The following is a 27339-nucleotide window of genomic DNA, read 5'->3' as shown; positions in this document are numbered from 1 at the left end:
AGATTTCATTCTTTTTGATTGCCAAGTAATACTCCACTGGGTATATATACCACATCTTCTTTGTCCATTCATCTATCGATGGACACCTGGGCTCTTCCCATACTTTGGCTATTGTTGATAGTGCGGCTATAAACATGGGGGTGCATGCGTCCCTTCGAAACAGCACACCTGTATCCCTTGGATAAATGCCTAGTAGTGCAATTGCTGGGTCGTAGGGTAGTTCTATTTTTAGTCTTTTGAGGAACCTCCATACTGTTTTCCAGAGTGGCTGCACCAGCTTGCATTCCCATGGGGAACCCTTTTAAAATGTAAATCAGTGCATGTAACTCTCTGCTAAAATCCTCCCAATAGTTCCTCCTTTCACTCTGAGAAAAGCCAAAGACTGCCTGACATGATCTGCTGTCTCTCTTCTCTCACTGACCTCACCTACCTTGCCCTCTCTCACTCCGTTCCAGCCAGTGTTCTTAAACACTTTTCCTTGAACATACCAGATATGCTCATACCCCAGGGTCTTAGTTAGAACTGTGCCCTCTACCTAGAATCCTCTGCCTCCAGATACCACTGCGCTGACTCAGTATTTTCAGGTCTTTACTCAATTCTCACTCTCAATAAAGCCTATCTTAAGTGCTTCCTTGAATACTACAACCTGTCCCCCCCAATCTCCATCACTAATTCCAAAGCCCTTTGCTCTATTTTTACTTTTTCCCAAGAAGACTTTATCATCTTCCATCAAACTAGATCATTTACTTTTTCCTTACGTTCACTGGCTGTCCATTTCCCCACCAAACGTTGGCTCCACAAGATCAGAAATCTTAATGTATTCCCAAATGGCACATACATAGTAAGCACTCAATAAAAGAGTCACACTAGTTTTGACATGTAGTATTCTTATTACTGCTCATTGCTACATACTGCACTGATTTCTTCTTCGACCTGTGAATTATTTGGAAATGTACATTTTAATTTCCTTTTTTTTTTTTAACGTTTATTTATTCTTGAAACAGAGAGAGACAGAGCATGAACGGGGGAGGGGCAGAGAGAAAGGGAGACACAGAATCGGAAGCAGGCTCCAGGCTCTGAGCCATCAGCCCAGAGCCCGACGCAGGGCTCGAACTCACGGACCGTGAGATTGTGACCTGAGCTGAAGTCGGAGGCTTAACTGACTGAGCCACCCAGGTGCCCCTACATTTTAATTTCCAACAAAGTGAAACCTTTTGTTTTTGTTAACTTCTAAGTTAATAGCACTATGATTAAAGAGCATGAATTTGTATGATACAGAGCATGTGAAAATTAATCTTGCATTAGGGGCCAGTACACATCCGAATTGTTTAAAGGGGGCAGGGTGCTGGCTGGTACAACTGGTTTAAAGATTCCACATTATCAGTTTTTGGAAGACAGAGGCAGCTGCACCCACTCCTGCTCCTGACTCCCCGCTGTTCACTCTCCTGAGGAACAAGTTGTTCAGGAAGCCAAGCTGTGTCCTTGGCCTTTAAAGATACTGAAAGACACTTGTGGAACCAGAGGTAGCAATTCACTGAATTAAGATTAGTCTAGGGGCGCCTGGGTGGCTCAGTCGGTTGAGCGTCCGGCTTCGGCTCAGGTCATGATCTCGAGGTTTGTGAGTTCGAGCCCTGCGTGGGGCCCTATGCTGACAACTCGGAGCCTGAAGCCTGTTTCAGATTCTGTGTCTCCCTCTCTCTCTGTTCCTCCCCAGCTCTGTCTCTCTCTGTCTCTCTCTCTCAAAAATAAATAAACATTAAAAAAAATTTTTTTAAATAAATAAATAAAATTAGTCTAGTCAATCACAATGCAAAGATATTTGGAGGAGTTATGTACTGGCTTGATCAGAGGTGCAAAGGAAAACAATCTCAAAGTCAAAGGACCAGCTTGGATGCCTCCCAAAACTCTGAGAATCACTGCAAGAAAAACTCCTTGTGGTGAAGGTTCTAAGACTTCAGATCAGGGCACTTGGCTGGCTCAGTTGGTAGAGCGTGCAACTCTTGATCTTAGGGTCATGAGTTTTAGCCCCATGTTGGGCCTTATAGCTTACTTAAAACAAACAAACAAATATTAAAAAACACTCAGGATCATTTTCAAATGAGGATCCACAAGTGACTCACTGATTTGCACAGTCCTTCTGAGATTGTTTTTTTTTTTTTTTTTAATTTTTTTTTTTTCAACGTTTATTTATTTTTGGGACAGAGAGAGAGCATGAACGGGGGAGGGGCAGAGAGAGAGGGAGACACAGAATCGGAAACAGGCTCCAGGCTCTGAGCCATCAGCCCAGAGCCTGACGCGGGGCTCGAACTCACGGACCGCGAGATCGTGACCTGGCTGAAGTCGGACGCTTAACCGACTGCGCCACCCAGGCGCCCCCTTCTGAGATTGTTAATCAGATTACTTCTATCAGAACTGAGCTGAGGTTGAAGTCACCATTGCAGATTTAAGTATCAACCTTTTAATAAATTATCAGTTGTTTAAATAAATATTCCTCATTTGTCCAAAAAGGGTGCATATTTTCTAATTTTAGAGCACAGGGTTCTCTATGTCAGTCCATTATATCAGATGCCGTAGTACAAATTTTGTACATTTTTACAAATTTTGTATCTGCTTAAACTACCAGTAATTAAGAGCTGTTTTAACTCTCCTATGAGGATAATGGAGTTGATAAAATCTCCTTTTAGTATACTAATGTTTGCTTTACTTATTGATGTTATTTTATTAGGTGCATACAAATTTAGAACAGATATATCTTTCTGGTCATTGAACTTTTTCTCATTTTAGGGACCCTCTTTATCCCTAATGTTTTTTGTTATTCAATCAGCTACCACAGTGATGTTTTTTATTGTTTTTGGTCAGCAACTGCCTTCTACCTTTAACACCTTTTTGGGGGAGGGGGGTAAACTTTTCCATTTTAGATAAGTCTCTTAAAAAAAAAAAATCCAAACCAGTCATCTCTGTCTTTAAACTGCTGGGATCATTTTATTTACATTTAATTGTGACTGATATATTTGGACTTGTTTTTATTTGCCTTGCTTTTTCTGTGTGTCATGTTTTGCTATTCTCTTTCCTGCCTCTTTGGCAAGTTATTTCTTTTTTTTTTTTTTAATTAATTTATCTATTTTTTAATTTACATCCAAGTTAGTTAGCATATAGTGCAACAATGATTTCAGGGGTAGATTCCTTAATGCCCCTTACCCGTTTAGCCCATCCCCCCTCCCACAACCCCTCCAGTAACCCTGTTTGTTCTCCATATTTAAGAGTCTCTTATGTTTTGTCCCCCTCCCCGTTTTTATATTATTTTTGCTTCCCTTATGTTCATCTGTCTTGTATCTTAAATTCCTCATATGAGTAAAGTCATAATATATTTGTCTTTCTCTAATTTCATTTAGCATACTACTCTCTAATTCCATCCATGTAGCTGCAAATGGCAAGATTTCATTCTTTTTGATTGCTGAGTAATACTCCATTGTATATATACATATATACTACATCTTCTTTGTCCATTCATCCATTGATGGACATTTGGGCTCTTTCCATACTTTGGCTATTATCAATAGTGCTGCTATGAACATTGGGGTGCATGTGCCCCTTCGAAACAACACACCTGTATCCCTTGGATAAATACCTAGTAGTGCAATTGCTGGGCCATAGGGTCGTTCTATTTTCAATTTTTTTGAGGAACTTCCATACTGTTTTCTAGAGTGGCTGCACTGGTTTGCATTCCCACCAGCAGTGAAAAAGAGATCCTCTTTCTCCGAATCCTCACCAACGTCTGTTGTTGCCTGAGTTGTTAATGTTAGCCATTCTAACACATGTGAGGTGGTATCTCATTGTGGTTTTGATTTGTATTTCCCTGATGATGAGTGATGTGGAGTACATTTTCATGTGTCAGTTGACCATCTGGATGTCTTCTTTGGAGAAGTGTCTATTCATGCCTTTTGCCCATTTCTCACTGGATTATCTGTTTTTTTGAGTGTTGAGTTTGATAAATTCTTTACAGATTTTGGATACTAAGCGTTTATCAGATATGTCGTTTGCAAATATCTTCTCCCATTCTGTCGGCTGCCTTTTAGTTTTGCTGTTTCCTTCGCTGTGCAGAAGGTATTATTTTGATGAGGTCCCAATAGTTCATTTTTGCTTTTGTTTCCCTTGCCTCTGGAGATGTGTTAAGAAGTTGCTGTGGCCAACATCAAAGAGGTTTTAGCCTGCTTTCTCCTCGAAGATTTTGATAGCTTCCTGTCTTACATTGAGGTCTTTCATCCATTTTGAGTTTATTTTTGTGAATGGTGTAAGAAAATGGACCAGGTTCATTTTTCTGCACGTCTCTGTCCAGTTTTTCCAACACTATTTGCTGAAGAGACTGTCTTTATTCCATTGGATATTCTTTCCTGCTTTGTCAAAGATTAGGTGGCCATACATTTGTGGATCCATTTCTGGGTTCTCTATCCTGTTCCATTGAGCTGAGTGTCTGTTTTTGTGCCAGTACCATACTGTCTTGATGATTACAGCTTTGTAATACAGCTTGAAGTCTGGGACTGTGATGTTTCCAGCTTTGGTTTTCTCTTCCCAGATTGCTTTGGCTATTCGGGGTCTTTTCTGGTTCCATACAAATTTTAGGATTGTTTGTTCTAGCTCTGTAAAAAATGCTGCTGTTATTTGATAGGGACTGCAGCAAGTTTTTATTCCTTAATTCTGTTTTCCCCCTTCTAGTGGCTGGAAGTTACATATTCTATTTCTAGTCATTTAGTAGCTACTTTCAACAGATACAAGGCTCTTAGAATACTTTTATCTCAAATTAACCTCTTCTTGACCTATGTTAACAAGTATTTTAATTCTGACTTTTTAAAAAACTCCACACATTAAACATTACTTTATACAGATAATGTTAATTTAGATTTACTCTCATGGTTACCTATTTGTTAAGTACTGCACTGTGTCTCTCAGACCATCTTTCTGGGATTATTTTTCTTCTTCCATATTTAAATTATGTCCTTCAATGGTGCCTGGGTGGCTCAGTCAGTTGAATGTCCAACTCTTGATTTCGCTGATTTTGGCTCAGGTCATGATCTCACAGTTCATGAAATTGAGCCCCACATGGTGCTCTGTGCTGACGGCAAAGAGCCTGCTTGGGATTCTCTCTCTCTTCCCCCCCCCCCCCCCCCTCTCTGCCCCTTCACTGCTCCTGCTCTCTCTCTCTCTCTCAAAAATAAATGTTGAAAAAAAGTATATATCCTTTAGAAGGTCCCAAAGTGAGACATGTTGGTTTCCAGCTTTTGTCTTTCTGGAAGTGTTATCGTTTAGCCCTTGTTCTTAAATAAAATAGCTTTGCTAGGTATACAATTCTAGGTTAATAGTTGTTTGCTCTCTGTACTTAATTTTTTAAAATTCCTTTTATTTATTTATTTATTTATAAATATTCTTTATTTATTTTTGAGAGCGAGAGAAACAGAGCACAAGCAGGAGAGGGGCAGAGAGAGACAGAGGCACAGAATCCGAAGCAGGCTCCAGGCTCCCGAGCTGTCAGCACAGAGCCCGATAGCAGGTCCCGAACACACAAATCGTGAGACCATGACCCAAGCTAAAGTCAGACACTCAACCAACTGAGACACCCAGGCATCCCTATTTATTTTTGAGAGACAGAGATGGCGTGCGAGTGTGCACAAGTGAGGGAGGGACAGAGAAAAGGAAGAGACAATCCCAAGCAGGCTTTGTGCCATCAGTGCACAGCCTGATGCGGGGCTCGAATTCATGAACCATGAGATCATGACCTGAGCCAACATCAAGAGCCAGGTGTTTAAATGACTGTGCCATCCAGGCGCCCCCTCTCTGCACTTTAAAAATTTTATTCTTAAATCTTCCGACTTCCACTGTTGCTATCAATCTGTCATTCCTTTGCAAGCTACCTATTTGTTCTCTCTGGCTATTTTTAAGGGCTTTTCTTTGTCTTTGGTAGTCTTTAGTGTAACTACAAAGTGTGCAGTTATAGATTTCTTCTTATTTAACCTCCTTCATACCTGTTCTGCTTCCGGTACATTCATGTCTTTCACTAATTCTTCAAATCTCTCAGCCATTATTCCTTCAAATATCACCTGCTCTCCATTCTCTCCTTCTGGGACTTCAATCACACATGTTAGATTCATTATCATTCGCAGCAACTTATCTCTCAGCATGATATTCTGGGAAATTACTTTAGATCTTTCTTTCAATTAATCCATCCACTGAGCTTTTAATTTCAAAAATTGTATTTTTCATTTCTAATTTCACTTGGTTCTTTTACAAATCAAAGTAACTATGTCTGAGAGTCTTTCATTTCTTGTTGTATTTTAGATTCCACTGGCTTGGTAATTTTTTTTATTGTGAGTTTATATTTGAATTTTATCTCTGGGAATTCAGAGAGCTTACTCAGAAAAGGCATTCTCTCAAAACGTATTTGCATTTGCTCTGGTGAGGGTAGGGGCAGAAATCAGACCTTGGTCCAATTTAGCATCCTTCTAAGATGGCTGTTCCATTTGCTGTAGGCCAAAGACACAGTCTTCCATTAGTACAAATATGAGCATTTGCCCTTAGGGCAATCTTGCCGTTTCTGTCTGCTCACAGCTCATTGTCTTGTTTCAGCTAACTGTTCCCTTTTGTAAGTGAGAACAGACCCTTACAGAGCATCCTTGCTTTTTAGCATATCCAGTAATGCATTAAAAATTATGCTTGCACAGGCACCTGGGTGGCTCAGTCGGTTAAGCGTCCAACTTCAGCTCAGGTCATGATCTCGCGGTTTGTGAGTTCGAGCCCCGTGTCGGGCTCTGTGCTGACAGCTCAGAGCCTGGAGCCTGCTTCAGATTCTGTGTCTCCCTCTCTATGTGCCCCTCCCCTGTTCATACTGTCTCTCTCTGTCTCTCAAAAGTAATTAAATGTAAAAAAAAAAAAAAAAAAAAAAAGTATGCTTGCAGGGTGCTTGCATGGCTCAGTTGGTTAAGTGTCTGACTTTGATTTTGGCTCAAGTTATGTTCTCATGGTTTGTGCGGCTAAGCCCCGCATTGGGGTTCTCTCCCTCCCTCTCTCTCTGCCCCCCCCACCCCGTTCATTCACCCTCTCTCTCAAAATAAGTAAACTTTAAAATAACTAACTAAATAAATAATATGCTTGCAACCTTCTCTACAGAAGAATTCCAAATAATTTACATAGATACTACCTCCTAAAGGAGATACAGTATAACTCCCTACTCCCTTAAATGTGGACTGTGTATAGTGACTTCTTTGCAAAGTACACAGTATGATAAGAGGGGAAAGAGTAACTTTACAGGGAAGAAACTGGAAAAACACGGCCTCAGCCAGGTGATCAAGGTCAGCATCATCAGTGAGAAGTCATGTTGTAGGATACCCTTGATATGATGTGATGAGAATAGCACTTTACCTCTGCATACTTCTTCCCAAGCACCTATAACCTCCACTAATCATGAGAAAAACACCAGACAAAGCCATAATTGGGGATATTCTACAAAATAGCTGAACAGTACTCCTTAAAACTGTTGGAAGGGTTTTTTTTTAATTTTTTTTAACATTTACTTATTTTTGAGAGACTGAGAAAGACAGAACACAAGCAGGAGAGGGGCAGAGAGAAAGGGAGACACAGAATCTGAAGCAGGCTCCAGGCTCTGAGCTGTCAGCCCAGAGGCCGACACGGGACTCAAACCACAGAGGCTGAAACCCACAGGGCTCAAACCCACGATCTGTGAGATCATGACCTGAGCTGAAGTCAGACACTTAGCCAACTGAGCCACCCAGGCACCCCAAAACTGTTGGAAGTTTAAAGGAGCCTAAAGAAACATGATGACTAAATAATGTGGAACTTTGCATGGGATCCTGGGACAGAAAAAGACATTAGGCAAAAACTAAGCAAATCCACAAATAAAGTATAGACTCTAGTAAATAATTATGTATCAGTATTCTTCCGTTAATTGTAACATATGCACCATACTAAAGTAAGATGTTAACCCGAACGGAAACTGGGAACTACAACCTTTGTAACTTTTCTGTAAATCTAAAGCTACCCTACAACATTTATTTTTTAAAACTCTATTTGTTGCAATTTAGCTGCCCATTTAGTTGTTTTTTTAGTGAAAGGATCCTGCAAAATCTAGTCTGTCATATCACCGAAACAGAAGTCCTTCTATTTACTCTTCTGCCCAATATAATCATGCTCCTTCCCAGAACTATACTCCAAAGAAATTCCTCTGGCAAGCTTTCTTTCCTTAATTTCTGAAAAATCACTTTGCTCTGATCCTCTCATCTACCTATGACACCTTTTCTTCTCCTAACCCCTGAAACTCTAGTTTTTCCCACGATTCTTTCATTGGCCCTATTCTCTTCTCAAACACTGTCTCTTGAAGTGTTCATCCATTACCTACTACCAATATGCTTACAATTGCCAAGTCCACACCTCTACTTCAAAGCTCCCTCCCAAATACAATAGAGTGGTTATGAACATCTTTCTTAAGTGAGTCAAACCTAGTTTCAAAGCCCAGCCCTGTTTCCAACTGCACGACCCTTTCTAAACACTGCTTTGCTCATTTATACAATTGGGATAATAATAGTCCTACCCATTCAAAGGTTGTCAAAATTACATGACATAATACACATAAAATTCCTAGGACAGCATGAAGTCAACTGTCAATATAATATTAACAAATATTAGGATTATAAGCACCATTTATATGGCTAATTATCTACGAAGCAACTCTTCTCAGATGCTCTCCAGACACTCCAACTTCATATGTTCAAGCCTGCTTTCATCATCTACCTCTTCCTCCCAAATTCCTTGCCACCCAAGACAGAATCCACAGAATATGTCTTTCAATCTTTCCTCATCCCCAACGTCCAACTCTTTAACAAGTTCTATCAAATTCCACTTTCTAAATACCTCTTTAGATCTTTTCTGCTTTCTCCACTGCCACTATATTAATTCAAATCTTGGTCATTTGTTGGATTATTATGATGGCCTCCTGACATTTCCCCAAATATATTTATTTTTAGTAACTGTAATATCAGTTTTACATATTACAGTTTACTGTCCTATTTTAAATATCAAAATACAACATTTTGGTTGGCATTATACAAAAGCAGCTCCATTTGTCTTTCTTGGTTATCTTTAGCTCTTCCTCCCCAACCCACTCATTTTCACCACAAACTCCTTACCCTATTTACTACCATTTACTACTCAGCTCAGGAAACTCCCCTGACTCAGTCCCCTCTCCTCTTGTCACCACCCACTTATAGGGTGAGTCTGCACCTGAGGGCAAGAACCCAAAGGATCTTTCCTTGGGGAAAGAAAGGATTTAGATCTCCAGTAGTGTAATCTTAACCTAGTTGGCCAAGAAAAAAAACCCCAAAACTTCAGCAATTTTGAACTACTGAACAGAGACAGATGGTTCTGAAAGCACTAGTCAGAGGAGTTAAATATGGCAAAAAGATACTTAAGTCCAACCCAACCAGCTACAGCCACAGGGCAATTATAAAGATGCCTCAGGCCAAAAGACCAAAGTCAAAAAAGGAAGCAGCAGAGCCAGCAGTAGCTGATTGACTTATATTAGAAAGATTACTTACATTTAATATTTTATAAATATTAAAATACATGTTAAAAATAGAAATATATAAAAATATAAATTTTAAAATCAGCTTTGTGTTAGATGATTTTTCCAACTGAAAGTTAATATGTTCTTTTTTTTTAAAGTTTATTTATTTTGAGAGAGCAAGAGAGAGAGTGCAATAGTGAGTGGGAGAGAAGCAGAGAGAGTGGGAGAGAGAATCCCAAGCAGGCTCTGCACTGCCAGTACAGAGCCTGATGTGGGGCTCAATCCCACAACCATGAGATCATGACCTGAGCCAAAATCGAGTTGGACGCTTCGATGCCTGGGTGGCTCAGTTGGTTAGGTGTCCAATTTCAGCTCTCACATTTTGTAGGTTCAGGCCCCATGTCAGGCTCCCTGCTGTCAGTGTGGAGCCTGCTTTGGAGCCTCTGTCTCCCTCTCTCTGCCCCTCTGCGCATGTATGTCTCTGTTCTCTCTCTCCCTCTCGAAAATAAATGAACATTAAAAAAAAAAAAAAAAAAAAAAAAAAGAGTTGGATGCTTAACTGATTGAGCCGCCCAGACACCCCCCCTTTTTTTTTTGCTATATGAAACAATGAGTAAATGAACCTTTTTTTTTTTTTTAGAGTTAAGTAAAAGATTTAATTTGATTCTTCTATGGGGGGTTGAAAATAGGTCTTCACTTTGCAGTCATCATCTGTAAGAAATCTTCAGTTGACTTGTCCATCTCCATATTTTTACTTTATGTTTTAATAATAATTTTCAAAATATGATAGGGCACCTGGGTGACTCAGCCAGTCAGGTGTCCAACTCTTGGTTTCAGCTCAGGTCATGATCTCACAGCTTTGTGGGTTCAAGTCCCGCATCAGGCTCTGTGCTGGCAGCATGGAGCCTGCTTGGGACTCTCTCTCTCCTACTCTCTGCACCCCCCCAAAAAAAAACTTTAAAAAATAATTTTCAAAATATGCAATATATTAAATTTCTGGCTTCACTGATTCCAGTGTTACAATCACTATCTAATGTAGCTTTTGTGCCCATACATAGTTACTTTCTTTTTTGACATACTTTACTCCCCTTTATTTCAAAAAAGCATGCCTTTTATTCCTTCTCTTTGTCTTTTCCATCCTAACTTATTGTCACTCCCAGCTTCTGATTCTTTCACACCTTTGTATATATATGGGATTCCTTCTTTCACCTGCTTTACATCTTTTTTGAGCACCTGAATCCTCCATGAAGACTTTCTTATTACACACAAATATAAATTGGTTCTCTCTGTTCTTTAATATATGGAGTTTCATAGAAAAACTTCCATAACAAAGTTTCACAAAGTGTGTTCCAAGGAACACTAATTACATAAGATGGCTAGAAAAGAAAGAGATTCCGTGGTCAAGTAAGTTTGGAAAATACTGAATGTTCTATCCCCCACACCTCTTGGGAATTCATGAAACTAAAGGTTCAGCAGCATGAAACAAGGTTTAACTTTAACTGGGTAGTTCCTAAACTTTGACACTGACATCTAAACATGACTTCTGCGGAAATGCTATACTTTGTACTAAGTACAAATTCATAGTTATTTTTGACAGGTTATTTAAAAAGAATTTTTTTTTTTTTTTTTTACTAAGTAATCCCTATGCCCAATGTGGGGCTTGAACTCACAAGTCCAGGATCAAGAGTTGCATGTTCTACAGACTGAGCCAGCCAAGTGCCCAACAATAGGTTATTTTTTTAAGATCCAGCAACACTAAAGAGATGGCTGTCACTTTGAAATCCCTTCCTTTGAGATGCATTTTCATGGTAGCACAACAGCTATAAAAACATATGAAAGATTCTTGGGGCGCCTGGGTGGCGCAGTCGGTTAAGCGTCCGACTTCAGCCAGGTCACGATCTCGCGGTCCGTGAGTTCGAGCCCCGCGTCAGGCTCTGGGCTGATGGCTCGGAGCCTGGAGCCTGTTTCCGATTCTGTGTCTCCCTCTCTCTCTGCCCCTCCCCCGTTCATGCTCTGTCTCTCTCTGTCCCAAAATAAATAAATGTTGAAAAAAAAAAAAAATTAAAACATATGAAAGATTCTTAAAGTCTATGAATTCCTGGAACTATAAGATGTTCCTATATGAATAGCCACTTGAAATAAAGCAGGTAAACAGTTTCTAAATTATGTGTTCTCTGGGCATTCGCTAGTTTATTTTTTGTTTTTGTTTTAGAGAGAGTACAAGCAGGGGGGAAGGGCAGGGAGAGGGAGGGGGAATGAGGGGGAGGGGGGGAGAGGGAGAGAGAGAGAGAGAGAGAGAGAGAAAGAGAGAGAGAGAGAGAGAGAGAGAGAGAGAGAAAGTCAGTCTTAAGTGGGCTCCATGCCCAGTGCACAGACCAACACAGAGGGCTTGATCCCACGACCTCAGGTCATCTGAGCCAAAATCAGGAGTCAGGAGCTCAACCTACTGAACCATGCAGCCTCCCCATGGGCATTCACTAGCATTAATAAGAAAGAACTAAAAAATTCACATTCATTCCTTTGAATTAACTTTAAATTTTCACCTAGGGAAGGGCACCTGGGTGGCTCAGTTGGTTGAGGGTCTGACTCTTGGTCTCAGCCAGCTTGGGTCATGGTCTCGCGGTTCATGAAATCAACCACTGCATTGGGCTCTATGCTGACAGTGCAGAGCCTGCTTGGGACTCTCCCTCTCCCTCTCTCTCTCTGCCGCTCCCCTGCACTCTCTCTCTCAAAATAAATAAACATAAAAAAAAAATTTCAGCTAGGAAGAATTAAAATTAATTAAAATTAACTGGAAGAATTTAAAGCTTAAGCAGACAGGCTTGCATGAAACATGGTATAAAAAATGTATACATAGCACAGTTGGGTTTTTAAAAATGACAATAGTGGGCGGTGCCTGGCTGGCTCAGCTGTGGAGCCTGACTCTTGATCTTGGGGTTGTGTGAGCCCCACATGGTATAGAGATTATTTAAAAATAATTTTAAAAAATAATAAATAAATAAATAAATAAATAATTTTTAAAAATCTTTAACAAAATGACAACAGTGGAAGCTAAGACGGAGGCATAGTAGGAGTACAGGCTCATCTCATCCCTCAAACACAACTAGAGAACTATCAAAAATGACAATAGTTACCATCTGTTGAGCTCTCAAAATGTCAGGTAGTTTGCAAAGTACTTTATATGAATCATCTTTTTTAATAACGCCAATAATCATGTAAGGGAAACTATACTATTATCCTCCATTTATTAAACGCTTTAAAAAGTAGCAACTATAATGCCTACTGGAGTCCAAAACCCATGTTCTTTGCCAATTAACCACTATACGATATTCCTATATATGTAAATCTAACAAAATTGTGTGTAACCTGCATAGCAGCAATTCTTATCTGGGATCAGATTTAAGAAAGATTCATTAGTTAAGCATGTTCTATGTTCTACACCCTCTTCAAGGTGCTGAGGATGTAGTGGTGGACAAAACCAATTTCCTGCTGTCAGGTTCGGGGGCTTACATTCTGGGGGGAGAGGGTGGGGATGGGAAGGACAACACACACTTCCCAGCAAGTAGTATCTTATACAGTAACGAGAAAAACTGAAGAAAATTAAAAAGGTGATGTGATAACAGAATGATGGGGGAAAAGAGGGTAGGCTCTTGGCTATGGTAAAGGGTCAACCTCTAAGGAGATGACATTTGAGCTAAGACCTGAAAGACAAAGATATCAACGCAAAATTTTCATATAAGCAGTAATTTATAAAATGATAGTGATAATATAAATGGTAGTATATTTCTATATACTTATTTGGCAAAATAAAAAGTTGGCAAATTTATGACCTCACAAATTAGAATAATGGTTATAATTAAATGATTGATAAAGTCTGGAAACCACTGGGCAATATGCAGTATTCAGATGAGAGACAATGGATGTGTACTTTGCAGAAACTTAATAAAGGTCTTTCTATATTGTAAAGCAGTAGTTCTCAAACCTTTTGGTTTCAGGATCCTTTTACACTTTTTTTAAAATGTCTATTTATTTATTTTGAGGAGAGAGAGCACAAACACGCGCAAGCACGCACACATGAGCAGGGGAGGGGCAGAAAGAGGGAGAGAGAATCCCAAACAGGCTCCACACTGTCAGCACAGAGCCCGATGCAGGGCTCAATCCCATGAACCATGAGATCATGACCTAAGCCAAAACCAAGAGTTGGAGGCTTAAACAACTGAGCTACCCAGGCACCCCTACTCTCTTAAAAATTACTGAAGATCCCAGAGCTTTTGTTTATGTGGGTTAAATCTATGCCATTTACTGCATTAGAAATTAAAACTAAGAATTTTTAAAATCCACTAATTCATTAAAAGCAAAACTAAACAATTATTATATATAATTATTAAAAATAACTACACTTAGGGGCATCTGGGTGGCTCAGTTGGTTGAACATCCAACTTAGGCTCAGGTCAAATCATCTTGTGGTTGGTTCCTGAGTTCGAGCCCCACATTGGGCTCTGTGTTGACAGCTCAGAGCCTGGAGCCTGCTTCGGATTCTGTATCTCTCTCTTTCTGTCCCTCCCCTGCTTGCACTGTCTCTCTTGCTTCCAAAAATAAATAAACATTAAAAAAAAAATTAAATGTTTATTTTTGAGAGAGAGAGTGCGAGCTCGAGTGGTGGAGATGCAGAGAAAGGGGGACAGAGGATCCAAAGTGGGCTCCATGCTGACAGCAGAGAGCCCAATGTGGGGCTCGAACTCATGAAGTGCAAGATCACAACCTGAGCTGAAGTCGGATGCTCAACTGACTGAGCCACCCAGGCACCCCTTTTGCTTTTTGCTTTTTTTTAAAGATTTTATTTTTAAGCAACCTCCACACCCAATGTGGAGCTCAAACTCATACATAACCCTGAAGATCAAGAGGTGCACACTCCACCAAATGAACCAGCCAAGCACCCCACATTTTTGAAAATCTATTTAAAATCTGGTTTAATAGAAAACAACTAGGGTCTCACATCTGCTTTTATATTCAATTTATTGAATTAATGAGTTGTTTTCAACTTTGCAATTCAGTGAAATCATCAAAATAGGTACATGAACTCACAGAAACAATAGAATGGTGGTTGCCAGGGGCTAGGCAGTTGAGGAAATGGGGAGATGTTGGTCAAAGGGTATAAACTTCCAATTATAAGATAAATAAATTCTGGGGATCTAATGTACAGCTTTAGACTACTGTTACCAATATGGTATTATATATGGGCGCCTAGTGGCTCAGTCGGTTAAGCATTCAACTTCGGCTCAGGTCATGGTCTCACAGTTCGTGAGTTTGAGCCTCACATCAGGCTTTCTGCTCTCAGCACAGAGCCTGCTTTGGATCCTCTGTCCCCTTCTCTCTGCCCCTCTGTAGCTCGCACTCTATCTATCTCTCTCTCTCAAAAATAAGCACTAAAAATATATATATATGGTATTATATACCTGAAAGATGCTGAGAGTAAAATTTTTTTATTTTTTTAAATGTTTATTTGCAGGGGGAGAGAGAGCGAGTGAGCGTTAAGCAGGGGAGGGGCAGAGAGAGGGGGAGACACACAGAAGCCGAAGCAGGTTCCAGGCTCTGAGCTGTCTGCACAGAACCCGACATGAGGCTCGAACTCCTGAACCACAAGATCAGGACCTAAGCCGAAGTCAGATGCCCCAGAGAGTTAATCTTAAATGTTCTCACAACAACAACAAAAAGGGTAATTATGTGAGGTAACAGAAATGTTAACTAACCTTATTGTGGAAATTATCTTGCAATACACTGTATATATGTATCAAATCATCACCTTGTACACCTTAAACTTACACAATGTTGTATGTCAAATATATCTCAATAAAGCTGGAAAAAAATAAGCTGTTTGGAAACCTTCTGCCTATGGAACACTACAAAATACCAGTAAATTTGGTTCCTGAGTTCGAGACCCACATCAGGCTCTGTGCTGACATCTCAGAGTCTGAGCCTGCTTCAGATTGTCTCCCTCTCTCTCTCTGCCCCTCCCCCACTTGCATGTGCTCTCTCTCCCCCCAAAATAAACATCAAAAAATAAACAAACAAACAAACAGTTAACAGCATATAAAAACTCATTACTATCATACTTCCCAGAACCAGCTGTTTTTGTTCAATTTCTATCTTAATTACTAAGAGTTAAGTTCCTATAATTCCACCTCTTTCAGCATCCAATACAGAGTTTTACATAGAACAAGTACTCAGTATTTCTAATTTTATTTTCTAAATTCTCAATCTTTGAACATAGCAACACACTCTAAAAGAAATTTTAATAATTTAAGTACTATTGACTTCCCCCTGCACACAGAGATCATCATTTTAAAATAATGTGTTATGTTACAGTTTTCAAATCATCCTCATGGTAAAAGGAACACAGAAACAGCACAGGATTCATTCCGTTCTTTTTTTTTTTTTTTTAAGTTTATTTATTTTGAGACAAAGACAGCGTGAGTGGGGAAGAAGCAGAGAGAGAGAGAGAGAGAGAGAGATTTAGAGAGAGAGAGAGAGAGAGGAGAGAGCTAGAGAGAGAGAGAGAAAGAGAGAGAGAGAATATTCCAAGCAGGCTCTGTGCTGGCAGCTCAGAGCTCAACACCGGGCTCGAACTCCTGAAACTCTGAGACACTGAGCTGAGCTGAAACCAAGAGTCGGACGCCCAACCAATTGAGCCACTCTGGTGCCTCTATTCGGGTCTTTTTAAAATAATAAATGGTAAATTATAATTCCTAACATTGAAAGATCTTTTCCCCTATAGCAGTGAAAATTTTATTAAAGGGTAATAAAGAAACACACTCTCTCTGTTAGTGGGTACCAAAGAATCATAAAGTGAAAGTAAGTGAAACTAACCACAGAAGAGTAAAATGGAAGGGGGAAGAGATGAGGGAAAGATAAAGGCTACAACCAAAATTTAAACCCAGCATACTGAACACTTCATTTCTTTCATCAGAGACTCAATTTCAAGGTTTCTAACAGAAGAATAAAAGTAAAGTTTTTTTTGTAAACTCTTATCTTAGTTAGAAAAACTTTACTGTTCCAAAGCACAGATGGAAATGTTGCCTTTTTCTAAAAAGAGTAACTAGGTTCTATTACTTTCTCCACAAGATGTGCATTTTCCCCAGTGTTCTAGAATTAAAATCTGTGGGGGCAGTGGGATCTGAAAGCACTACAAAACACCAACTACTTTTTGTTTCCTTGACAAACAGATGAGAAACTCAGTCTAGCTGATTTGTACAACAGTGTAAAGTTCTGGAGTAATTTTTACTAAGGTCTCTGAGCTTCGTCTACACATTAAAAAACCTCCTGTATCCTTACTTTCCAGATAATTGAAATTATAAAACAAATACCATAACTCACTGACAAAAGCTTAGGAGGAGGAGTTTGGATGCATCTATTATTTATTAGTTTATGAAAAGCAGAAAGCCAAATCACTAAGAATAAAATCAGCAACCCTCTACTCCCTAAGAAATTATACACATAGATACACTCACCTCTCCTCTGCAGACAAAACTGTAATTTCAGGGTGGCCTATTTGAGCAAATTTTAATATTAGTATTTTTCCACTGCCAATGAAATTTTCCTTTCCATACCAAAGAACCATTTGACATTCCTCAATATAACTTTTTATTATGGTCATTTTTTATTTTAGAGAGAGAGAGTATGGGGGGGAGGGCGGAGGGGCAGAGGGAGAGAGGGAGAGAGAGGTGGGGGTAGAATCCTAAGCAGACTCCATGCAGCACAGAGCCCAATGCGGGCTCAATCTCACAACCCTGGGATCATGACCTGAGCCAAAATCAAAAGTCAGACACTCAACCAACTGAGCCACCCAGTCGCCCCAACGTTTCTCAGTATTATTTCATTTCACACTTTTAGTTATGGGAAGGTTTACTTGCTACATAATTTAACAGTTAGCTTACCACAGAATGTATAACAAAATTATATCATACATAATGCTTCAAATCCACCCAGGGCCGTGTTTATAATATCACCTTTCTGCATTTGAGAGACAAAGCAGCTAAATGAAGAACATAATGACTGAGTGTAAAGTCTCATAATCCAAGTAAGAGACGTTGTTTAGTACATACCATTACAATAATTAGATATCCTAATTAGGCAGTTCATGTTTTGAAATAGTGTCAGGAAACACGGAAAATATTATCTATATCTCTCTGAATTTAGGGCCATGGAATGAAGAAAAAGTGACCTAGGCATCCAAAGGGGAAGGAGAAAGGCAGTTATGCAATAATTTTAGAGTTGGTAATTATGACACAGCTACTGTCTAACTAATTCAGAACTGCCATTTAGCCTAAACCAAGAGTAGAAACATTGAAGAGCTCAAAATAGATTTATTACTTCTTTAGGACACTGAAATAAAGTTTACCTTGAACCTCAAAAAGAACCTAAGCCAAGAACACATTAGACCAAATAAGCAGAAAGAGGTATCTAAAATACTGAGTGCTCCAGAGCCGCCTTCTCTACTGGCTTCTTCTCTATCTACACTTTACCTTACTACACCTACCTATCTACACTTAACTCCCATGTAGATCTCTTCCAGTCTCATGGCTCCAAAGATAGTCTACACACTAAACAGCCTCCATGTGGTAACTGCTGCACAACTCTGAATATACTGAAAACATTAAATTGTACAATTTAAGTGAATGAATATTATATTTGTGAATTATATCTCAATAAAGATTTTTTTTTAAGTTTATTATTTTTGGGGGAGACAGAGCGCTAGCAGGGAGGGGCAGAGAGAGAGAGAAGGAGAAAGGGAGACACAGAGTCTGAAGCAGGTTCCAGGCTCTGAGCTGTCAACACAGAGTCCGATGCGGGGCTCGAACTCACAAGCTGTGAGATCACAACCTAAGCCGAAGCCAGACGCTCAACTGACTGAGCCACCGAGGTGCCCCAATAAAGATATTTTAAAATGTGGACAACTGAAACCTAACACTCAAAACTAAGTTTCTGATCTTCCTCCCAAAATCTGCTCCACTTGAGCCTTCCCCATATTAATAAATACCAACTCCTTCTAGTCAGGCAAAAACCCAGAGTCATTCTTGATTATTTTCCTCTCTTACTCTACATTTAATTCATCTAGAAATCTAGTTAGATCTACATTCAAAATAGATCAGAATTCAATTACTTCTTATCACTTCCACAGGCCATAACCTGGTCCAAGCCACCAACATCTTACCCCAGGTAAGTACAATAGTCACCTAACTAGTGCCCCTTGTTTCTGCAACAACCAGAATGACCTTTTAAAAACATAAATCATGGGGTGCCTGGCTGGCTCGGTCAGTAGAGCATGCAACTCTTGACCTCACAGGGTCTTGAGTTCAAGCCTGACATCAGGCCTAGAGCTTACTTAAAAAAAAAAAAATCAAGTCACAATACTCCTCTGCTCAAATAGCTCCCCATCTCCTTCAGAAAGAAAGCCAAATCCTTACAGTAGCTATAAAACTTTGTGATATGCCCCATCTCCCACCACCACCCACCATAATCTCTGAATTCATCTGCTACTACTCCTTGCCAGCTACAAAAACTTTCTTGTCTTCCTTAAACTTGCCAGGCACACTCTAACCTCAGGACCTTTGTATTTGTCTGCACTCTGTGTTGGAACATCCTCCCCTCACACTTTATCTATGTTGCTTACCACCTCATCTCTCTGCTCAAATGTCACTTTCCCAGGGAGGCCTTCTCTTACCACCTAATTTAAAACTGCAAACTCCTATAACACTCTGTATTTCTCTTCCCTGCTTTACATTTCTCTACAGCACTTCTAATATTTTTACCTTCTAATACATTTAATATTTTACTTATTTTGTTTGTTTCTCCCCTTAACGGAGTATAAGCTCTGTGAGGGCAAAATTTTTTCTCCATTCTGCTCACCGCTGAATCCCCAGTGCCTGGTACAACAGGTATTCCACAAATACTTGTTAAAAGAACTATGAATCTAGGGGCGCCTGAGTGGCTCAGTCGGTTAAGTGTCTGACTTCGGCTCAGGTCATGATGTCACGGTTCGTAGGTTCAAGCCCACATCAGGCTCTCTGCTGCCAGCACAGAGTCCACTTCCGACCCTCCCTGCCCTGCTTGTGCTGTCTCTCTCAAAATAAACTTAAAAAAATAATAATAATAGTAACTGAATGGAAACTAGGGACTTATAAGCAAAATTCATCTTGATGCTCAAAGTTAGAATCTGTATCTAGTTCACCTGCATTACTCTTTTGTATATATATGATAGGTAATTAAAAGGCTTTCAGAAGCCAAACCTGCAGAAATGGCCCCAGACCTTTAGATTTGTGCAATTATTAAATATAAGACAGCAAACTGCACTCCCCACTGACCAGTACTGCACCCCAAACTTTTTGTCAAGAAAAGTCTTTTATGGGGCACATGGCTGGCTCAGTCAGTACAGCATGAGACTCTTGATCTTGGGGCTGTGAATTCAAGCCCCACACTGGGCACAGAGATTACTTTAAAAAAACAAAACAAAACAAAAAAACAACAAAAAAAAAACCCTGCTTTATTATTTAATCCAAATGCACCTCACATTTAGAGATTTTTATCCAGTAGTCAGCTTTCACAGCTAACATGTTCAACTTGTCTTTCCATTCTATATTAAATGAAAACATAAATGCCTATCAGAACTCAAAATCCACATAAGATTATCAGTTTTGGGGTGCCTGGGTGGCTCAGTCAGTTAAGCATCTGACTCGTTCTCGCTCTCTCGCTCTCTGCCCCTCCCCGCACACGTGTGCTCTCTTTCTTTCAAAATAAATAAACTTAAAAAAAAACACACAAAGACTTAAAATCTAAATATTCTGGTTAATCTATATTGCCTAATATTGAATAAATAAGCAAGTAATCAAAAGTTTACTTCATGGTAGAAAATATTTTATAAATCAGAAAGGCTGTATAGTACGGTGGCTAAGAGTGTATATTCTAAAACCCTGAATGCCTGGAATCCTGGCTCCACCACTTACTAGCTCTGTTAAATTACTCGATCTCTTAGTGTCTCTGTTTTCTCATCTGTAAAATGGGATCATAACAATACCTACTTCAAAGCATTGTAAGGACTGAATTAATTAATATGTGTAAAATGCTAGGAAAGGTGCCTGGCACATAGTAAGCACTTGATAAAAGTATAAAATTATCACCACTTTCATGGTCCATCTAAGGATCCTGAGACCCAAACTGACAAACCATTGCCATAAATCAAAAATGGTAACTGCACTTTGCAAATTCTCTGCAACAACTTAATCCTGTAGAAAGAGATTTTTTTTTTTTTTTTTTTTGCTAGCCCATGTTTATACAACAGCTTCTCCTGGGGGGGGGGGGAGGGGCACTGGAGAGGACTATATTGTACTGAGAGTTCCTTCAAATGAAGTGGAGGGGGAAAAAGAGGGGTAGAAGAAAAAAAGACTGGCCATTAAGTTGATAACTACTGAAGTATATTAATTAGCAGAAGGTTAGGAGTGGGGTGTAAATATTTAAAGTTTATATCAAAAATAGCTGAAGGGAGGGGCACCTGGGTGGCTTGGTCGGTGAAGTGTCCTACTTCAGCTCAGGTCCTGATCTCACCTTTCCTGAGTTCAAGCCCTACGTCGGGCTCTGTGCTGACAGCTCAGAATCTGGAGCTTGCTTGGGATTCTGTGTTTCCCTCTCTCTCTGCCCCTCCCCCACTCACACTGGGTCTCTCTCTCTCAAAAATAAACATTAAAAAATTAAAAATAAAATTAGCTGAAGGTTATTCTTAACAGATTTTCTGCTCTACAACCGATTCTACTTTCCTATATCCACCTTTTCTTCAAAACAGGCCAACCCATTCAATGGTTAAAAACAAGACAATATGGGGGTGCCTGAGTGGCTCAATCTATTAAGCATCTGACTTCAGCTCAGGTCACGATCTCTGGGTTTGTGAGTTCAAGCCTGGCATCAGGCTCTGCGCTCCTAGCCTCCATCTCAAAAATAAATAAACATGAAAAAACAAAACAAAACAATATGGAACTATCATGAACATAATAATTTCCACTAGTTCTTCAGAGCACTTGCTAATACACTACAGAGTCCAATCCATTTGGCTTTAACTGGGAACGTAATTTCCAGGACCATACCCAAAACAAAACTCTGCTGTAATTATTCTGAATACTCAGGATTTTAAGACCATCTGCACCATTATTATCATAATAAATAATTTGGATTTTTTTTACCTATGCTAAAATACATATATTACCTTCCAAAACCTAGATAGCAATTCTATGAGAGATAGTTACTACCTCTACTTACAGATCACAAATTGGGGCTCACAATTTAAGTGTGGAGTCAGGTATTAAGTGAAGGAATTAAGATATGAATCTAGGTCTAATTCTAAATTACGCCTTTTTCTACTTTTCCACATTGACTCCTATTTAATATTAAAAACAGGAGGGACAAATGAAGTAAAGAAATGGTAATCTGGTCAACTGCACATCAAGTCCAAAAAGAGCTATTATCTTGAACCTGCTGACAACCGTATCTATCCTTTCTTTCACTAAGTTATAAATATTTCTTTCTGATAAACAGAAATTAAAAAAATTCAAGTTCTTGATTGATTAGTACACAAAATTACATTGGCAAATATTTACTGATTGCTTACTTTGTGCCAAACACTGTTCTAGTTGCTTGGGGATACAGCAGCAAAGACCTAGCCCTGTCATCTGGTGGGAGAAGAGAAACAATAAGCATGTAAACAAATAAACATGGTAATTTCATATACTGAAAATAAGTGAAGTGATAGAAAGCAACTGAAGGGACCCCCTGAAATAAGGTCATTTAGGAAAGGCCTTTCTGAAAAAGTAATATATGAGGTTGAATCTAAATGATGAGGAAACAGAACTGGAAGAAGCCTGAAAGGTAGTAGACAGGACAGATGTTGTAGGAACTTTGCAGACCATAGTAAAAGTAGTTTAGATCTTAACCTGTTGCAATGGGATATCACTGGAGGATTCTGAAGCACGGGAATGACATCTGTTTATACTACAGAAAGACCACTTTTAAAAATGACAGCAATGGCAGTGCCTGGCTGGCTCAGTCAGTGAAGCATGTGACTCTTGATCTTGGGATTCTAAGTTCAAGCCCAGCAGTGGATATAAAGATTACTTAAAAATAAAAAAATAAAAAAATCTTTTAAAAAATATGATGACAATGAATATTTCAGCCAGACAAATTAAAAGAAGCCTGAATAAAATCAGTTAGAACCCATCTTCAAGAAGCCTGCTTGTGGGGCGAATGGGTGACTCAGTCAGTTCAGCATCCGACTTTGGTTCAGGTCATGATGTCACAGCTTGTGAGTTCGAGCCCTGCGTCGGGCTCTGTGCTGACATCTCAGAGCCTGGAGCCTGCTTCTGCTTCTGTGTCTCCCTCTCTCCCTGCCCCTAACTCACTCGCATTCTGTCTCTGTCTCTCTCAAAAATAAACATTAAAAAAAAATTTTTTTAATCAAAAAATTAAAAAAAAGAAGTCTGCTTGCTTTCTCTGAATTAGTTCCTTTAAAATGAACAAAAGCCTGTCAACATGTTATGAAACACAGGATCAAATGAAAATATCTTTGGAAGATCTAACAGTTCCTTAAATTCACACTGAACACTAAACACAAATTAGTAAATAATAAATGGATGCCAGAACAAAAAAGAGAAGCGAAAGTGACATCAGGAAAACGGACAGAAAGGCCGGGAATGCCAGGTACTTACTTCACAAATTTGCCGAAAGTACACTTAGAAACCAAACTCTAAAAGAATCTCAACTGTAAAGAAATATGAAACTAAACGAGGCCCAATGCATAAACTATTTTCACTGGGCCCTTCATCACTCTCCTGAATATTTCTCTCAAAAGGCTTTACTTACATTGAGATGAATGATGTTCATTAAATGTAAACACAAAAGGACTATAAATACCCTTAACCATTTTAGAAAGTTCCATTCCACTAGGAAAAAAAAAATCAAGTTTTTAGAAAGCCAAAAGCATTTAACTGTATAAACTATATATAATACACTTCAAATGAAGTGTTGTTTTCCTAGAGCAATCATTTTTTTCACTCAAGACATCAACTAGGGAAATAAGCTTAGGCAAAATATCAACAAAGTAGAGGCAGAAAAATTCTGGCTTCATTATATCTTATTATTGCTAACTAGGAAAAAAATTCTAATTGTCATTTGAAATCCCACAAGGCAGGGATGGGGGTCAACCTATTCTTGCAAATAATGTAACCATACAGTTAAAACACCAGAGCTCAAAGGTAGGGAATGTTAAATGCTTGTATAACTTAGTAAAAATGGTTTAAAACAAGAGAATATATTCTCAAACTCACGTGAGCACTTGCTACCACTGGTGAACCAAATACATGAAAGACTAATCTTTTTTTTTTTTTTTAATCTTGAAAACATTATTTTACAAAGTTAAATGTGGCCATTGTCATCTGGTATTTGTAGAGTAAAATCCTAACTCCACCCTTTTTCTGTGTAACATTAAGGAATTTACTTGCTGAGCCTTAAGTTTCACTACCTGAAATCAATGATTTAAAAAAAAATCTACCTCTTAGGGTTACTTTTTTTTAATTTTTTTTTAATGTTTATTTATTTTTGACAGAGAGAGAGACCGCGCATGATCGGGGGAGGGTCAGAGAGAGAGGGAGACACAGAATCCGAAGCAGGCTCCAGGCTCTGAGCTGTCAGACTAGAGCCCGATGCAGGGCTCGAACTCACAGACCGTGAGATTATGACCTGAGCCGAAGTCGGAAGCTCAACAGACTGAGCCACCCAGGCGCCCCTCTTAGGGTTATTTTAAGGTATAATGAGATATTGTAAATATTTTAAAGTATTGTAGATATTTTAAAGTATAATGAGATATTGTAAATGACAATAAAGGACTGGGCAGATAGCAGATGAGAGTCTTTGATGATGCCTGTTATCGTATGTTCTAACTTTACTTCTTGGAAAGAAAGTAACTTTGATCTATTAGTAAATCTAGGTAATCTTGTCTTGGTTCTACAACCTTTCTGGCATATGTTATTCAAAGAACCACAAGACATCTCTACCAACAATAACTTTATATACACAAATGGTCTGAAGACTGGGGCCTATGATTTCATAAGTTTTATCCATCTGTTCCCTAAAAGGTAAATACAAATCCAAACATTACAGGGGCAATGGCAGAAGTGGAATAAGAAGAGTAACTAGAAGATGGGTCTCACTGGTGACATGCCACAGACAAGAAGCAACAAAAGACCTAAAAGTCAAATAGATATATATGGCATTAGGGTTAACCCTCACTCTCTTCTCAGCCGGAAGCAACAGTGACTTCACACTTACTCCTAAAAGATTTGAAATGTTTTGCTGACAATCCATGCTTCCTGACAGTTTAATATACTTCCTTTTCTGTAGTAAAGCAGCAAAGTGGGAAAAAATCCCCCAAAGAGACAAAAAAGCAGTCACTGGGGAAAAAAAAAAAAGTACTACATATTTAAAAAGCACATTTCTTGATTTCCTGTTTTGATTACCTAGGACACCAAACTCATTTCTTTAAAAAGGCATTACAGGTGCTGAAAAATAGCCGGACATTTTTTTATATTTTAAGGCATCAGTGATGACACTGACTACAGTTATTTCTGGTATCAAGAAACCCGTATTTTATTTGCAGCTAACACGGGTACAGGGAACCCTCCCAGGTGGTCCTCTCAGCTCTACGTGGAGCTCGTGTTACTTCTCAACATTCACCCAAGTAAGGCCCTTCTTATTACACATCACGAATTTTAGGTCAACGTAAAATAGAGTGGTCCAACACATGCCAACCAAGTACGTGGGTTTGCTACTGCTTAAACCAAAGCTTGTCTATCATCAGGAAAACCATTTGCACGTCAAGGCCTATGAGAAACAAACGGACGCGACAATTTCCGCGAAGGTTCAGTAAAGCTAACAGTACTCACAAGGCTCCGAAAAGAAGTAATACCTACATCTCGAAAGATCTAGGCCCAAGGGCCCAAGGTCACACACACCAAGTCAGCAGCTAGTAAAAAAATCCAAGAAATGATGAGCTTCCTGCAGTTCAGGGCAACCCTGGCTGGGAATGGAGTCTGGGCTTGGGAACACTCGCGTCAAAGCTTGAACGTGAATAACGCCAACCGAATGCAGTGACTCCGTGGGAAAACCCCAGGCGTTTAGAGAAGGATTTCCTTCCATTTCCCCAGTCTTCCCTTCCCTAGGCACCCCCAACACTCACATCTCCGGAGCCACTTCATCCAATGGTAGACGATAGTAGTGTGGTGTTTCTTGTTCTCTATACACCAAGACGACAGGCCTTGAATAGATTCCATGGTGTTGGTTACCGACTGGAATTTTCGATCCAACGAGGACTCCAGAGCCCCTGCCGAAGAGGCCGACGAGGAGGAGGCCTTACTGCTGCCTCCGCCGCCGCCGGCCGCCATCTTCCCGGTTTGCACAAGCGCTGCTGCTCCTCTGGCGGCCGCGCCGGCGGCGGCGGGAGCGGGCAAAACAATCACTGCGAGTGCGTGAAGGCCGTAGGTGGGGAGGGAGGCCAGGGGGTGGGGATGGTGCACGCGCTAGGCTCTTCGAGAGGTAGGACGGGAGGACCAGCTGCCGGGCACGCTGGCGGCTCCTACACGCTGGAAGGAGGGGCTGCGGGTATCAAAGGTTTATCAGAATTGTTCAAGGGGTTGTGTTTGAACCAGTCAATAATAACGGAAGAATTACGCAGAAAACAAGGTCCTGCGAAGCCTTTCAAAACGCCTGGCCCCGAAATTAATGGTTTTACACTCTTCGGCTCTCAAAGCTAAGGCTCTTCCCCACTCCAACGCCACACACACTCCTGTAAGGGTAGGCGTTAATATCTCAAATTTAATACTACCCGATTGCCCCTTCAGTTGCAGAAATCTTTCTCCTTTAGATCTTCTAGCACAGAAAAGGCCCAAGGCTACCTAGTCAGGATTTTTTTTGCAACGCAATAGCAGCAAAGGGACAGCAACAGTATCGCGCACGCGCTGCTTAGCCCCGCCTCCCCGCTTCCTTCTCAACCTAGAAAGCAGAGGGAGGCGTGATGGCGGGGCAATCTGACCAATCCAAGGGCAAGAACGAGAAGCGCGCGCAGAAGCCCGCAAGCCCCAAGGGCCAAGAAGGCTCTTCGATTATTTGTGCGCTTGCGCAGCAGATCAGCGTGTAGCGAGCTAGGAGGAAGAACGCAGGAGGGTGAGGGAGTTGGTCAAACTAAGGAGAGGTTGGGGGAGGGGCTTCACCGCTCCGCCCCGCCTTTTGCTTCCTAGCAAAGTCTCCCTCCTGGGGCTGTCCAGCTCACACAGCAGGCCGTAAAATTCCCACCGGTCAAAGGCCACTGTTACTCTCTGGCAGCTGCTGCCGCCGCCACCGCTAACTCCTCGGGGCACCGACGCGCGACAAAGTGGCTGGCAGCCATCTTGCCGTGCCTTGAAAGATGCGCATGCGCCAGCCCCAGCGAGCCCTTCGCTACGCAGACTCCCAGACCAAACAATATTTTACACTCCCTTTGGACGATACCATTCACAGCCAGTAGGCTTTTTGGCTTAAAGAGGAAGTAAATGAAGTAAATTCCCCGTAAATTTTTCGAGACGAGGAAGTAATAATAGGCAAGATGTGATCTCACCTTTGCCAATTATAATAATCTCACAATTGCCTAATACATTATAGTTTATAAGAGCCTTGGCTGTCTATTGTATTATAAATTAGCACAA

The 27339-nt window shown here is 40.1% G+C and overlaps 1 protein-coding gene across 10 annotated transcripts in view; it reads right to left on the bottom strand.

The window, feature by feature from the left end:
* The window catches only part of RPRD2 (regulation of nuclear pre-mRNA domain containing 2), a 106503-nt gene extending 79438 nt beyond the window's left edge, over positions 1 to 27065 (bottom strand). For all 10 annotated transcript variants that reach the window (XM_045479038.1, XM_045479037.1, XM_045479043.1 and 7 more), the window contains exon 1: positions 25839 to 27065. In XM_045479038.1, the coding sequence (XP_045334994.1) occupies positions 25839 to 26043 (205 nt within the window). In that variant the 5' untranslated portion in view covers positions 26044 to 27065. The remainder of the gene's footprint in view (positions 1 to 25838) is intronic.
* Positions 27066 to 27339: the final 274 nt, after the last annotated feature.

The sequence above is a fragment of the Leopardus geoffroyi genome, chromosome C1, assembly GCF_018350155.1.
Source record: "Leopardus geoffroyi isolate Oge1 chromosome C1, O.geoffroyi_Oge1_pat1.0, whole genome shotgun sequence".
Classification (NCBI taxonomy): domain Eukaryota; kingdom Metazoa; phylum Chordata; class Mammalia; order Carnivora; family Felidae; genus Leopardus; species Leopardus geoffroyi.
The sequence above is the reverse complement of the archived record's forward strand: the minus strand, read 5'-3'. Positions and strand labels throughout refer to the sequence as shown.